The sequence below is a fragment of the Anolis carolinensis genome, chromosome 4, assembly GCF_035594765.1.
Source record: "Anolis carolinensis isolate JA03-04 chromosome 4, rAnoCar3.1.pri, whole genome shotgun sequence".
In the NCBI taxonomy this organism is placed as follows: domain Eukaryota; kingdom Metazoa; phylum Chordata; class Lepidosauria; order Squamata; family Dactyloidae; genus Anolis; species Anolis carolinensis.
The window spans coordinates 153,222,071-153,238,456 of NC_085844.1; the positions used below are offsets into that span (position 1 = coordinate 153,222,071).

General features: G+C 41.0%; 1 protein-coding gene across 3 annotated transcripts in view; it reads right to left on the reverse strand.

Moving 5' to 3' along the window:
- Positions 1 to 1,302: 1,302 nt before the first annotated feature.
- Positions 1,303 to 16,386, reverse strand: part of lrrc8b (leucine rich repeat containing 8 VRAC subunit B) — a 54,599-nt gene continuing 39,515 nt past the window's right edge. For 2 of the 3 annotated variants that reach the window (XM_008109283.3, XM_062978036.1), the window contains 3 exons: positions 11,071 to 11,172; positions 7,609 to 9,768; positions 1,303 to 5,071 (listed from right to left, as the gene is read on the reverse strand). In XM_008109283.3, the coding sequence (XP_008107490.1) occupies positions 4,799 to 5,071; positions 7,609 to 9,744 (2,409 nt within the window). In that variant the 5' untranslated portion in view covers positions 9,745 to 9,768; positions 11,071 to 11,172 and the 3' untranslated portion in view covers positions 1,303 to 4,798. Of the gene's footprint in view, positions 5,072 to 7,608; positions 9,769 to 11,070; positions 11,173 to 16,386 lie in introns of those variants that run through there. The other variant, XM_062978037.1, reaches the window with a different exon arrangement.

A 16,386-nucleotide genomic window follows, 5' to 3' on the forward strand; every position in this document is an offset into this window, starting at 1 on the left:
GCAGGCACAGTTAGAGAAGGATTTTCTAGAGCAGAATCCCATTCTTTACCAGCACAATCTTACAACATATTTATTGTAGGATAAGATGTTGCAATCCCATGTTTTCCCAGAACTTCTTAACCATCCTTCCAGCACTTGAGGCTGCTAAAAAATAGTTCAGCCAAACAGATGACAAGGAGTGGATACATATAAATAAAAAGTAAAGGTTTCTCCTTGACCTTAACTCTAGTCAAGTCCAACTCTGGGGGGATGGTGCTCATCTCCATTTCTAAGCCAATGAGTCGGCGTTGTCTGTAGACGCTTCCAAGGTCATGTGGCCGGCATGACTGCATGGAGCGCTGTTACTTTCTGTCTGGAGCAGTACCTATTGATCTACTCACATTTACATGTTTTTGAATTGCTAGGTTGGCAGAAGCTGGGGCTAACAACCGGAGCTCACTTTACTCCACGGATTCGAACTGCCGACCTTTGCAAGTTCTGCAGCTAAGCAGTTTAACCCGCTTAGCTGCACCACCACAGCCCCTACGTATAAGTAGACTTTGCATAAAGAAACGTCCTTGTCAGAAGCATTGATAATTGAGGCCTGCCTGCAATGAGAGATTTCTAAATTGAGTAAAGCAGCAAGTAAGTCATGCGCAAGTTGTCTCTTCCCCAAAATTAGTCTCCATCTTCAAATTATGGGAATGGCAGCTTCAGGCAAAATATTTATACATGTCCAAATGAGAGAGAAAATAGGGAGCTTTGAAACTCTCAGGTCCATGCATTTAAATACTTGAAATATTAAAATAAGTTGAGGAACAGTAAGCAGTTTGTTCTCTACTACAACACAAGAAAAGTCTACAACTAAAGTATTTGAGGACTCCAGTGGAAAACAATAGTGGTGTCTATTTCTACAGTGCTGAACTCCTACAATAGACTGTTTTCAGACATATCTGAATGTCCCAAGTGTGTACTCAAACTACCATTAATAACTGTGCATAAGAGTGCTCTATCTCCATTATTTTGTTCAGAATGCATATTTTAAAAATGAATATTTCTCCAAATGCCAAGTGAATATAAAGATATTTGCCAAAATGTATATAAAAAGCTAATTGTACAAAGCTAAGAACTTTTAGATCTGATTTTAATGGGCTAGAGTTAGGTAAGTGCTTATCTTTCTCCAAATTTTAAAAAGGGAAGCTTTAAAAGTGCTTATCTATGGTTAGGTGATGCTTCTAATGTTTAAATGTTAACTGTGCAGAGTTAAATGACCAGACCTTGCTCCATTATCATCACATGAAACAAATTAAAATATGAGTAGGATTAAGCTTAGACAAGTTAACAGAATTTTATTCAATATTTGACATGTTGCCAATATCTGCAAGACCGTATTTAAAAGACTCTCTCCCAACCTGCCCTCCTCCAAACTGAGCAACATTATAATACTGAAACAAACTGAGAAGCATTGTGTATAAAATAAGTGCTATATACATATATGGTTTGAAGTTACCATAGTTTGTCCTATAATTATGACAGTGGGGTTAGCAACTGATTCACTGAAATGATCTTCATTCCAATACAACATATGAAGGGTGGAGACAAGAAACAGAACAACAGTTTGCAAAAATACTTAATAGTTCTGCTCTGCCATCTGAAGGATGAGGTCTGGATAAAGAAAAAAAACTAAAAAGGCACACGTGGCATGCATTAAGGCCGGCAATGCCAGCCTTTAAGACTTTTTGTCTTTTTAAAAACATTTTGCTACTAATTTAAATGAAAATGTCAATGTGATCTATATCTCACTTTAAAAGAATATTATTTTATGCTCATGTTATATAACACTGAGCTATCAGATCAAATTATCATGCATTCATGCCTGCAAGTCATGGCTGCAGCTTGATGAATATAGTTTATTTCTGCTGCCATTGAAAGCACTTTCCAATTCCCATAGATCCTTTCTGAAGGCAGCACAGAACCCTTTCTGTTGATGTTGCTATTAAGATTTTAAAGCATTAGAGATAAAACCTGGGCAGAAGGAATGTCAAAGAAGTTATTGCCAATCTAAGCAAAGTCAACAAAGAACTTTAAAAAATCACTCCTGGAAAGCTAACATTCTTTTAAAAGCTGTGTCAGAATCAACCCTCTATATAAACAAACATTTTCGAGACTCACAACTGTTTTCCCCATAATGCCTATTTTTTAAAAAACAAACAAAACCACAACACTAACAGAATTCATTTTCTCAGTTTCAGTGATCATTAATTTTTAAAAGACAAATTAAGTCAAAACTCTTAAAATCTTAATACTCAATGTGTGTTGTGATATCCACAGATTTTGGGCCACAGCAATATGAACTATGTTCTGGTATCACTTTACACCATGCTTAACGGATGACGTTAACATGACTGTCCACAGGCACAAATCATAAACTAAGGAAAGTGATGCTAGCAAATAAAATAAAATAAAATAAAGGGAAGGAAAAACTGAGAACATTACTAATTTTATGACATGCGAAAGTGTGTAATATGTTGGCCTATAAATTGATTCTTCCCTAATGCAGACACAAGAGTAGTGCACTTTTGATCATTCCAGGTCTGCAGCTTTTTGACCAAAAGAAAGCAGCTTTAGTTACTTTATTCCAAGGTATGCAAATACAATAACAATGTACATTTATTATAATTTCATGAAGCTTACTTGATTTCAGCTGTTGCAAACATAAAGGTAATCCATTAATATTGCTCAGCTCACAGACTAAACAGTGCCCCGATATAATAGTAAATTGTACCTTTCAAAAAAAGATGGGATCATTGGTGCTGCATTAAATCCATGAAAACAATAATGTTTTCTGTTCCCTGAGAGCTATAGGTCTTTGGAATGTGGTTATTTGTGATGAACAAACATCAACGTGTCGAGATTTTTTTTGAAACAATTTTGTGGCATCATGAAGATATTTTTTAAGAAAAAAGCAGTATCAATTTCTCACACATCTTTCTAGTACCATACTCAACCTGATCTCACAAAACAGGGATTAAAAATAGTCAGAACATTTGAATACATAATCACATAAACATTTAGATCATGCTACTATGTTTTTACATACCAGAATAGATGTCTCAGAGCAGCACTGAAACAGATACAAAAATAACTCTTCTTCCCCAATAACTCTTATAGAATGGTTCCCAGATGTTTTGTCCTTCAACTTTCAGAAATCCTAAATTGGTAAACTGGCTGGGATTTCTGGAAGTTGTAGGCCAAAACACCTAGGAACTCACTGGTTGAGAACCACTGCAGTAGATGCTCTTATTGGAAAAGGAGTGAGGAGTAGATTTTCAGCCATTTTTAATTCCCTCTACAGCTTTTGTTCTACCTTTCATAATGTTCCAGGGAGCCAAGCAATTATTTATAGCTAATCTGGAGAAGTACAGGGGTCAGAGGGAGGAAAGTATGGTCAAAACTCACTTTACTTCTCTCCTTTCTTTAGCAGTAGCATCCTTCATGCTGACATACAATGAGGGGATGATCCTGAAAACCCAAGATATCTGAACGCTATATCTTCTCTGTATTAGTGACAATTAAAATTAGTATAACATAATATTATGGCAACTTTCTAAAGTATGCCTCCTATCATCATCATCATCATCATCATCATCATTCTTTTTGATTATGTTTACATAGCATCATCAATGTACATATCTATCCCTTAATGAATATGTGACAAGTGTATAGGATTATCCAAATCCACTTCCTACCATTATCTATTTTGATTTTCCTAAACATACTCCACACAATCTGCAAATGCATCAACTGTCACTTTCCCATTACTGGTTTACATACACCTTTGAAATAATCTTTTCCCAAGAGAGAAGATTAGGAAGGGTTGGAAAACTGTGAAATGTGAAAACTGCCAGATATGGCAAACAATGCCCTATTGAAGTTCTATTGTTGCCCTAAGATTAGAAGCAAGAATTAGAAAGCTAGATTTCTAAACACACACACACACACACAAAATAAGCATAACACAATTTAGGTGACACCTATCATGTTGAATTTAAAACCTTGCATAGTTCTCCAAGACTTTGATTTAAATCTTAAAACCCAGTCCAGTTGTATTCCCCTATGTATAGATAGTGGATTCCATTCTCCCTATTTTAAAGCAACATAATATAAATAAGTCCAGGTGGCATTTAGTGGGGATAATTCTGGGCAAAGCTCAGTAGTTTTTCAGTGGATTTTCCCTTATCTTTCGGGGAGACACAACCGCCTCCTGTTGAATTATTCCATAAATAAATGAAGATATCTCATTCTAAAACTATTTCCTAGTGTAAAAAAGGGTGTGCTTTTTATAAGACAACCTTTAATGGCAAACTCTATTCCAATCCACTCCAGCAATGTGCCCAAGGTAAAAACACAAGTAAAATTAAATTTGTTGGTCCTTGCAAAAAATATATATATATGTAAGAACTGCTGCTTCAGGAAGAGTGGCAGAGTTACAAGATTCAGGTAATGTCCTTCCATCCCAGACACTCAAATGTAATGAAAATACTATTGATGTTGTAGTCATTCAATAAATTTATTTTTATGAGATGCATGCATATTCTTGGTATGCCTGGATTTTTTTGTTTTGTTTAAGACCTAAGCATGCTCTTATCAAAGAGAACTTTAAGTCAACTAAATTAATAAATACCTGAAACCACACATAGCTGCAGACTTGCATTTCCCTTCTATCTATGCTTTCCTTTGCAGCTAGGATTGAAAATACTCCATAGGATTCTGCCTATGCACTCAAGACCAATGCTTATTCACTCATACTCTCGTTCACTCAGACTTTGTCCAAACATATCTGAACAGGCTCTATCACCCGAAGGGGAAGCATGTTTAACAAGCATTCTTCTACAATTAGGCAACTCCGTTTCAGAGCATTACACTCCTCCAGCTCAGCAGGAAGCGATTCCAGGTAGTTTCCTTTCAGCTCAAAGTGAAGAAGGTTCGAAAGTTCACCGACTTGAGGAGACAACTGTGTCAGGCTGTTATACCCAAGGAGGAGATGTTGCAGCTTTTTGCACTGAAACAATTCATCCGGAAGTACCTCAATCTAAGTGAGAGACAAACAGAAAAGGATATTAAGCTGAAAGGCAATCACTGTATTTATAACCTGAAAATCTATCTTTAGCAGAAAGTATCTAAGGCATGCCAATGTACCATCAGGAATACAAATTAGTAATGAATTAATAATGAAATCAATGAGGGTGCTTTTATTATCATCTAACATACATTCCTTCATGAAAACAGACAGCTAAGAAAATGTCACAGACCATCAACAAGTTATTACAGCTAAGGGATGATTCCTAATGTTTTTTACTAGTAATTTCCAAATTTAAAAAATGACATATGGGTACAAGCTCAATGAAATTTGTCATACATCAGACAGGCTCCTTTCCTCGTCATACGCCACTTCCTCTCCTCTTTCCCAACAGGGCCCATTACATGACACACATGTACTTTCGGTTGGGCAAAGGGGAGAGGAAGCGCCGTATGCTGCTGCCCCAGCAACACGGAAGGCTTCCCATATTGGACTTTCCCCCACATGTGATGGGGTCCCTGGTAAGTTGTGTGATGTGGGATGTGGAGTAACAAGTTCTCCACGCTTCCCACTGGGACCCTACGGATTAGTCACAATGCGTGGCGAATCCACGGGCCTTTGTCAATAGCCATGTATCACTATTAAAATAAATGCCTTCAAAACACCAGCCTGGATCAATCTAAAAGTGGAAAGTCAATTAAGCTAAGCAATTATTTTACGAAGCAATGGGAACTAATAGCACCTTAGAAACCAGTTCTACAAGATCCCTTTATATACAGTAGAGTCTCACTTATTCAAGCCTCGCTTATCCAAGCCTCTGGATAATCCAAGCCATTTTTTTAGTCAATGTTTTCAATATATCGTGATATTTTGGTGCTAAAGTCGTAAATACAGTAATTACAACATAACATTACTGCGTATTGAACTACTTTTTCTGTCAAATTTGTTGTATAACATGATGTTTTGGTGCTTCATTTGTAAAATCATAACCTAATTGGATGTTTAATAGGCTTTTCCTTAATCCCTCCTTATTATCCAAGATATTCGCTTATCCAAGCTTCTGCCGGCCCGTTTAGCTTGGATAAGTGAGATTCTACTGTACTGATATTCCAGACTAGCATGGCTATGTCTTTGAATTTACTTTACAAATAACTCAAAATAAAGATGAAATCTACACTCCCAACCAAATATGAGCATAGGTTTCCTTCATCACTGCAAAAGCTATCATGTTTTTCTTTACTTCTACTCTCTTCCAATATTTTTTTAAACCCCATAATATTGACTGGTATCCTATTCAGTATAAAGACCTGTTTGGGGATTCACATGAGCAATGACCTAAAGTACTCTCCAAATATCACTGTATGAGCCTGGCACTGATGGGAGGGTTTATCCACAATCTTTGTATTGCATGAAAACAAAAAGGATTTATTTATTTAGGCCTAAATTCAACATTTTGTTTGCAGAAGTCCATTAGCAAAATGGGGATTTCCAACCCTATAGCCTCCTATGTAGCTCAAAACCTACTTCAGAGGTTTAAACAGCATAGAAGGCCTTAGGAAGGAAGGGAAATTGTTTTTTTCCCACCAATGAAAGGCTACCTATCAAAACATAGATCTCACTGGATCCTACTGATCTCATTATAGTCCACTGATCTACCATCTTGAGACTATTATATGTGCGATAGGGTATGAATGAAACCCACTTTTGAGAACAATAACATTTTCATTCTTGAACCTTCTCTTTTTATTTTTTCTTGCATGTCAAGCCCTAGAAATCATGCTTTAAAAATATTTTCCATGCTCCTAATAAAGCACAGAGCCTAACAGACTAATAAAGAAATCTGAATTTTAATTGCGGCTACAGTACAACTGGCTTCTATAATTTATGACTGGATTATAGACATAATAGTTTGCAGTTTGAAAATGCTGATTAAAAAGAAGTTTAATATGCACATGTCATGCATGAAGTCCTTCATAGTACAATTGATGACAATGTTACTATTATGCTCATGTCAGCAAATAGGAACAAGCTGTAAGAACTGGCAACATGCACACAGTCAAACATTTGTTCCTACGCAAGTGCCATAAAGTATGAAGAGCCTCCGGCAATGGATTTAACTGAGGCTGCCTAATGAGTTCACACAAATGTTGAGCCCAAATTCTTCAAAGAACAATGCTTTAGCCATCTGATCATCAAGTTGGGCACTGCTTGATCTTCATGTTTTTAAAAACAGAACGTGACAAACAATAAATCAGTCAAGTGCCAGTCCTTCATACAGAATTCTATGTGGCTCATGTAGCATGCTCGTGTTTTTATTCACATTGGTATCATGGGGTATGTAGACAAGGTCCCCTAAACTTGTAACTAAACAAAACTCAGTGGATGAATAAATGAGTAAAACAGATGGAAAGAAAATCAGCTTGTTCTGCTGAGTTTTGTTTGAAATAACACAACCAGCTCTCAGGAAAATGTGATTGCATGGAAGCGAAAAGAAGGACACATATGGAATGAATAGCTTTTTAAAGTTCATTTTGAACCAATCTACTTACATGATTCTTCGTTGCAGCAAAGTACTGAAGATTTGTTAAATACTGGATTTCATCAGGAATAGAAGTTAGCTTGTTATAACTAAGATCCAAATGACTTAGCTTTCTGCAAAGAAAGAGCTGTGGTGGAATTTTTTTTATGTTGTTGTGATTTAAGTAGAGTTGCTCCAGGTTTGCCAAGGTTCCAATTTGTACCGGGATGTATGAGATGTTGTTGTGCCATAGTTTCAGGCAAGAAAGATTCTCCAGATGTTGAAAACTAATGATTTCTTCTACCGTTCTGAGGTTGTTGTCTTTCAAATCTATTTCCCGCAGATGGTTCAGGCTGAAGATGGAATGTGGAATGCGCTCCAAGTCACAGCTGATCAACTCCAACGTTCTCAGGTTCAACAGTTTCTTCAGGTTGGTCAACACCAGCAGTTTTCTCCCCTCATTGTCAATAGATAACTTCTGAAGAGAAGGCAGCTGGTCTGTAATCACCTGAGGTATGCGGGAAAGGCTGTTCCTTAAATAAATCGTTTTCAGATTCACAAGATCCTGAAAGCCCTCACTATAGAAGCCATTCTGGGGTTCCGGCACATAGCATCTAGTCAAATACAACTCCTGCAGGTTTCGTAGATAGAAGACCCAACGTGGAATCTTTCCCAGGTCAGCTGATTTCAAACGCAGGATTTTAAGATTCTCTTCAAGAAAGTTCAGTGCTGGGAATTCAACAGTTAATGATGAATAATAAATGTTCAGTTCCTTCAGATTGGGTAGCTGATTTACAGATGAAGGGAGCTTAACCTCAGGAATCAGTTCTAGAGTTATAACTTCTATCTCTGTCAGTTCAAAGACATCATCTGGAAGACCACTTAGCATGAAAAGCTGAAGCTCCATTTTGTCTTGAGAATTGCGTATCAGTTTGCTTTTCAGTTTTTCTAAAGACCATTCGTTGTTTAGACTGATCTGCTTCAACTTATTTTCGCTCACCTCAGACAGGAATATTGAGAACCGCTTGGAATACAGGGGATCATACTGGTCAGCTAGGTGAAGAATAAACGCAAAGTCATTTTTTACATCAGGGATATCGCTGTAATTACTTTGCTCCCTCAACTTCTCAAAGGAATATTGTTTAAGTGAACTTCTCATCATCCATAACAGACTGTAACTGCATGTCAGACCATATAAGATCACCAGGATAGCATAAAATGATGCTAGCACTTTAAAGATTTCTGCTAATGAATAGACACACTGATATCTCTTATAGCCGGTAAAGACTTGAATATCAACTATACAGTCAATTTCTAGCGTAATAAAGGTTAAATAATAGGGGAGATAAATCATTATTAATATAAACACAATGACTTTGACCACGATCTGTTTCAGGTACACTCGATAAATTACATCCTTCTTTTCAACATGCACTCTGAATCTTTTCACTTTTTCAAAAATCGATTTTGCTTGTTCGCCTTCTTTTCTGTCTAGAACATTAGAGGAGCTCTCTCTTCCAGCTGTTTCCAGCCCACTTTGTGAATAGGACATAGATTGCCGCTTGCTGTCCAATTCTGCTAAATTGCTTGGGGAGGAGATAAATTGCTTAGATATTAAGAGTGGCAGAGTCCTCACAGACTGTTCAGCAACTGTTTCTGACAGGGCACGGGTTGTCCAAGGAGAATCAAAACACTTGTGAAGAATAGCTACAAAATGCTCTAGCCGTGAACTGGTGCTGGGATAGTAAAGCCAAAAATTGCTGCAAGCGGCAAAAATGAAAGTGTGGAGAAGTACTAAGTATGGGAAAAATTTGGCAAACCAATGAAGTTCTCTCTCGTAACATACTGCATCAATGTAGGAATACTGTTGCCGATGAAGATAATTCTGGATTCTTAGAGGGCGCGTTATTGGAGCCGCAGAGCCGAAGGATACATTAATGTTGCTTTTAACCAGATCCCAAGGCACTGCGCAATGATTGTCAAACTCGAGCTTGCAAGGAAGACAGCATAGTAGTCTAGTTTGAGTGAGCTGGAGAGCCCCAGCAAGGACAGCAACAAGCAGCATGATCATGGTGAGGTAATAGCAGAAGACATCCCACCATGGTTTCAAGACGTGGTATGAAGACTGGGCATCTGCTAAACATCTGAGTTCAGTTAATGTAATCATGACTTGCTTAAGAGACAGTAGCAACTAGAAAAGAAAAGAGGAAAAAACAACAAAGACAAAGAATATTTAACTAGGCACTTTCCATATTCAGATGATCACAGGCAACATGCTATTTCCATTAGTAATAAAAATATAATTTTGTTAAGACTTGAGACATAACAGAAATCATTAAAATATTGTGGCTATATCAAGAGTGAAGTTACACAAATACAAAGCAAAGATTTGTATTTGCACAATGAGGCACACAATGCATATATCCAACTATTAGTAACTGATAGGCACCACATAATTGATGGCGCAAGTTGAACCAAATGAATAAAACTTTCAGCAAATACAAATCTAAATTTTGTACAAGCTCTCAGTTCTCACACTGTATTACACTATGTAACAAAATTTGAAAAAAAAATCTGTTCCTGGTTTGAAAGTGTTATTCCTGTTTAATTGTGTGGTACTTACTTTGAAAGTAGTTGTTCTACGCCAGAAACTTCATTTTTTGTGGCTGCCACAAACTATGTTGAATTGGTTGACTCTTTGAAATATTAACTGAAAAACTATAGCAAAATGTGCTGTAGGGTATCATGCAAAAAAAAATTGTTTGCAGTTTAATAAACTTTTCCCATGTTTTTCTGATGTAACCAATTGGGACATTATATTTATAAGCCAGGAACAAAAAATGTTTTATATAGTGTTATTTCCTGTAAATTGCATAAACAGAATTGACAACTGTCTTATTACTTTGCTTTTAACACCACCCTCCCCCTACTTTTGGTGCTGCATATTGAATAGATGGCTATGTTTACTTATACTGTGTACACTCATGCATAAGTCGGCCTCATGTATAAGTTGAGGGCAGATTTTGGTATGACTCATGGAAAAGTGGAGGGTCGCTCAGTGAAGAAGGAAAAGTCCTAATACTGTCACAGTGGGCAAGCTGCTCCTGACTGCTTCCACCATTTTCCTGACCAGATATTAGAAAAGGCCAGAAGTTACACTATGGCAAATACAGCAGAAGGGGTCTTCTTTAAGGGTCTCTCAGGACATATTAAGCTCTTCCTCTTACCTCTCTACTCAGAGAAGGGGACAATTCCTTTTTTAATAAGAGTTAAGATACAGTACTCACATTGACCCATGGATAAGTCGACTCACATGCTATAGGTTGCTCATTTTACTGAAAGTTTGAGACTCATACATAAGTATAAATGGTAACTTGATAGTGCAGATATTTGTACTTAAAATTACTTCTGAAGTTTGTACATTCAATATTGGTTACCAGACCGCTTATATGAACATGCAACTTAAACACCGGTGAAAACAATTTGCACTTACTGTATTACTCAAATGGGATAATCACAGAGCCACCTTCTTCAATCAGGTGGTCTGCATCTTTTAAAATTTCTTGGGCATGCCATCCTCACAAGTGTCTTCATCCTGAACATGGAAACACAAAAATTCAATATGAGGTTGCAACTATGACAAGATCACACATCAGAATTTCTATGATTTCAGATGAAAAGCTTTCCATAGAGAACATCCCATGTCTAAAAATTGATAATTTCATAACATTTATTAGGACTATAATAATATTAACAGATATAATGCCAAACAAATCAAGCAGTTTCACAGTTGAAAGAAGGACATGTCTTTATCCACAAAGAGCATGTTATCAGCATAAATATCACACACAAATATCCTTCTTCCCTCAGTGGAGGGTAGGGCAAGAACTAAAAAGAAGTACAGAAAATCTAGAAACACTGAACAAAATTCTACTTCAGATATGTTTCCATTCAAGATATCAGGAAATCTCATATTATTGACTTTAATCGCATTCTATTTAGTATGCTGTTACAACAATAATAGGTACTCTTTCTGTGATTTTACATATATTCAGGTGGTTAGTTGTAGACAATGGGAGTTCAGTTGCAATAAATTCATAGCAGGAGGCCACATGAACCACATTTAAAGCAGTATAATTAGCTATATTGGTCAAATAGGTGTATAAAGAACACTGCTCTAACTTTAAAATAGAGGGTACATTTACAGGAAACGACAGAGGCTATGTTCTACACATTTTAACGTATAATGAGCAACCTCCTATGGACAGGTTGCTCACCTGTAACCATGTTTCTTCGAGTGTACTCTGTGAATTCACACTAATGGAGAAGCTGCGCCTGCGCAGGTTCCGACGGAAACTCTTCCAAGCTGAAGTTCAAATTTTGGCGGTAACCACGCCCCCCCTTCCCAAGGGGCATATAAGGCAGCCCCAGGCGCCCGCTCTCCAGTTCCTACGCCGCCAAGGCAACGAGAAAGGGAGAGGTTTGCCAGAGGGGAAGGAAGGGCGGGTTTGTGTGAATTCACAGAGTACACTCGAAGAAACATGGTTACAGGTGAGCAACCTGTCCTTTTTCTTCGTGTACTCTGTGAATACACACTAATGGAGACTGACACGCTAAGGTCCCGGATGGTGGGACAAGGCAAACTCGACAATCAGTGAATGTCCAAACATATATTTATTAGGACATATAGAGATAACAGTCCCAAGAGACCAGTGCAATAAATTGTCCGAAAGGACCAGTGCAATGCAAACATGAGCATAGTAGAAGAGGAAACATAACATAGAAATTATTCAATAAACATGATAGAAAACACGCAATTGCGTATAGTGCATATAAACGCTCTCCCAGGGGGGAGAGGGGAAAAAACATCATGGCCTTTGACATATCCGCCAGGATCAATAAGGCGGTACAAAGCAACAGAGCAACTGCTCAACACACTCAGGGAAAAACATATCCCTAGAGGTAGGTATGGGGAAAAAGACCGGCCCAAACTTGAAGGAGAGGTATAGAGAGTCACCTGCGGGTGAATATAAGGAGAAAAGACGTTTGAGAGTCAGGAGAGGCAAGATGAGAGTACTGATCTTGCGAAGGCCGAGTCCTTTAAGGCTTTATTGTCCAGCCTGTAGTGAGAGACAAACGTAAGAGGGTTTGACCAGATAGCCGCTTTGCATATGGAGTCAAGCGGAATACCCCTAAGGAAGGCGGTTGAAGCCGAGAGGCCCCTAGTCGACCTCGGGCGGATGGATGGAGGAGGAGGTCGCTTGGCTAGTTCGTAGGCCAACTCAATGGCCTGAGCGATCCAGTGGGACAGTCTTTGGGAAGAGATGGGATTACCCAACTTGTCCTGGGCATAGGCGACAAAGAGTCTTTGTGTCTTACGGATGTCCTTGGTACGGTCCCTGTAGAAGAGAAGTGCCCTTCGAACGTCAAGAAGGTGCAGTTTTTGCTCGAGAGGAGAGGAGGGGTTAGAGAAGAAAGCTGGTAGGACAATGTCCTGGTTGAGGTGGAAAGCTGACACCACCTTAGGGAGAAAGGTAATGTCCGGGCGAAGAACAGCGCGGTCATGGTGAAAACGTAGATAAGGCTCGTCGACCCTGAGAGCAGCAAGCTCGGATGGCCGTCGTGCCGACGTGATTGCCACTAGAAAGGCCAACTTCCAGGAAAGCAGACGGAGATCGGTCGAGGCAAGCGGTTCGAAGGGAGCAGAAGTGAGTTGAGAAAGTACAAGTTCGAGGTTCCAGCCCGGCGTAGGTGGTGGCGACGGCGGGCAGATGTTATTGTAGCCTCGGAGAAAAGTTTTGATCAAGTGGTGAGAAAAAAGAGATGGCTGACCGTGGCGTTGAAAGGACCAGGAAAGAGCTGCGAGATAAGCCTTAATAGAAGCGAGAGAGAGTTTCTTCTCGACGAGGGTCATGAGGAAGTCGAGGACCACCGATACCGAGGTCGGAAAGGTGTCGACGTTACGGGATCGAAGGAAGGCGTGAAAGCGAGAGAGTTTATAGGAATAAGCCTTGGTAGTAGACGGCTTATGGGCTGTCCGAAGGACGTCTTGCAGGTTCTGCGGAAGGGAGGCTAGGTAAGAATCTTCCATGCAGTGAGATGAAGGGAAGGGAGGTCCGGGTGAAGAATTTTGCCGTCCTCCCTTGAGAGAAGGTGCGGCGAGGGAGGCAGAGGGCGAAACGTTCCTCTGGAGAGACGATGAAGGGCTGGATACCACGGTTGGAGGGGCCAGGCCGGAGCTATGAGAATCGCTGTGACCGAGATCGAGAGAAGTCTTTTGAGAACTTTCGGTATGAGGGGAATCGGTGGAAAAAGATAAAGCATCTCCGCCGACCAGTCCAGTAGAAAGGCATCCCCTAGACAGCCGGGGAAGGAGTTCGGGGGAAGTCTCGCTCCGTAGCGGGGTAGCTGAGCGTTGTGGGGAGACGCGAAGAGATCCAGAGTAGGGCGTCCCCAGAGGAGGAACTGTGATGACCCATGGGCCTTGTAGTCCTGCTCAGGACATTGTAATCCCTGATGAAGAAGAAAACTTGGGTTTTTTACCTTCCCAGTCAGAACTGGAATCTTCTCAGCCAGATCTTTCCCAGGCAGATCTGGGAACCTTGCACCTGCAAGAAAGTTGTGTCCCAGAAGTATGTCAAACAAACCCAGAGCCCACATCTCCCGTGTTCTTGCGCCGTGAGTTTTGTAAACAACAGAGGGGTTTGGAAGCAGCTTCGCGCAGGAGTGCTAGAATTGCAGCTAAGAATGTAGCCAATTAAGACTGCTTTCCGTGAGAATCTTTAGGGAGTCAAACATCTGGTCCCAGAGTTTAGCTTTCGTTTCTGGTTCCCAGAGAACTGCTTCGGCGGGAAAGTTAGACTCTATATAGGTGTTTTACCCGCGTAGTAACTTCGCGGAGTCAATTCGTCAGCCTCCGGAGCGAGTTGTGTCTGGACAGCGCGCTCCGTTTCAAGCCTCGTTCCTGCTCAAGCCTTGCCCTGCTTTCCAGCCTTCGCTCCAGTTTCCAGCCTTTGTTTACCTACGGACCTTGCTTGTTTCCCGGGACTATACCTTGCCTTGTATCACGGATTTTACCAAGTTATTCCACGGACCTTGTTCTTGTTCCTTGTTACCTTGTTCCACGTTTTAAGCCTTGCTTCATGTATCAAGTTATTTCCTAGCCTTGCTCAAGTTTATGGACTAAAGGACCTTGTCATCTCCCCTCACTTTGCCTGGCAAAGTGAGTGTTTCGGTTATTGGATTACAACTTTGGATCATAATATTTCATATTGGACATTGCTTTTTTGGACTAATTTTGACCTTTCCTGAAAGGTCTGCTTCTGAACTAACTTTTACATTTATTTTTATTAATCTTATATATTTCCTTAATAAAGATATTAGATTGAATCTGGCCTCTGCGTATGGTTATTGGTGCTCTGTAGCCTGGGTCCTGACAGTTTGACTCCGCCACCCTAAGCACCAATTAACCTCGGCCAGAATGTCTACCGGAACCGTACCTGGGCCGAGCGGCCAGCCGATTACCTACACCATCGACAAAGATGAGGTGGATCGAATCCGTGATAAGCTCAATGCCCAGGATGGAGAAATAAAAGGTTTGAAGGAACGCGGAATCCGTCTACCGGCCATGGCGTTGCCAACCAAGTTTACTGGAGAAGCTTCTAAGGTTCATGTTTTCCGTCGCCAATGCCAAGCTTACCTAGAGGCCCGTGCTGCCGAATTTCCCCAAGAAGACATCAAGGTGGCATGGGTTTACAGTCTTCTAGACGGGCCAGCGGCCAACTGGGCGACGGCACTGTTCGACCAAGCCTCTCCACACCTAAGATCCGCGCAACGCTTCTTGGACCACCTTAAAGAGACTTGGGGAATCGAGGACAATTTGGAGGCAGCCGGTCACAAACTCCGTCGCCTCTTCCAAGGAGACAGACCTATGTCTCAGTACATAGCCGAGTTCCGAGTGCTGGCCCATAACACCGGCTGGAATGATGTAGCCCTCAGGGGACAATTCCGGGAGGGTCTCAACATCGAAATGCTGGAGGAAATCTCCAAGGTGGATCCTCCCCAGACCCTCGAAGCACTCATTGATCAATGTTTACGGGCTGAAGTCATGATTGCCAACAGGAAACAGTGGGTTCGAGGCCAGAGCGGTAGAGCTGGGGCAAAACCCCCCGCTCCCGCCAGCGTTCAGCCACGTCCAGTGTGGAGACCCCCACCACCAACCCCATACCCCAGAGGAAGCGAGGAGGTGCCGATGCAGTTGGGCAACGTGCGTCCCAGATTAGATGCCGCCGAGAAGGCCCGTCGTCAACGCTTAAACCTCTGTTGGTACTGCGGGAACGGGGGCCACTTCGCCAGAGAGTGCCCAGCCAAAGGGAAGCCCGCCGCCCGTCTTGCGGCGGCGTCCTCCACGGAGACGAAGGCGTCTGAGCCGGCTGGCACACAGCCGGCGGGGGAAGCCAACGACCGGGCGTAGAGAGGCTCGCCAACCCGGTCAAAAAACCCGTTCAAGAGCCGCCAACCGGGGTCCTGTTCCTTCTCGTGGTCACCTTATGGTCAGCAAAAAGGGGACCCGTCATGATCCACGCCATGATAGACTCCGGAGCCACCAACAATTTCATTGATAGAGAGTATGCCGACTCTCTGGGATTACAATATCATGATTTCAAGAATGCCCGTGTGGTGCAAGCCATAGACGGCCGCCCCCTCAAGACGGGCCCCGTAAGTCAGTGGTCGGAACCCACCAGGATGTGGATAAGGGAACATATGGAAGAGATTTCTTTCTTTGTTACCGAGGTTCCCCATTTCCCTG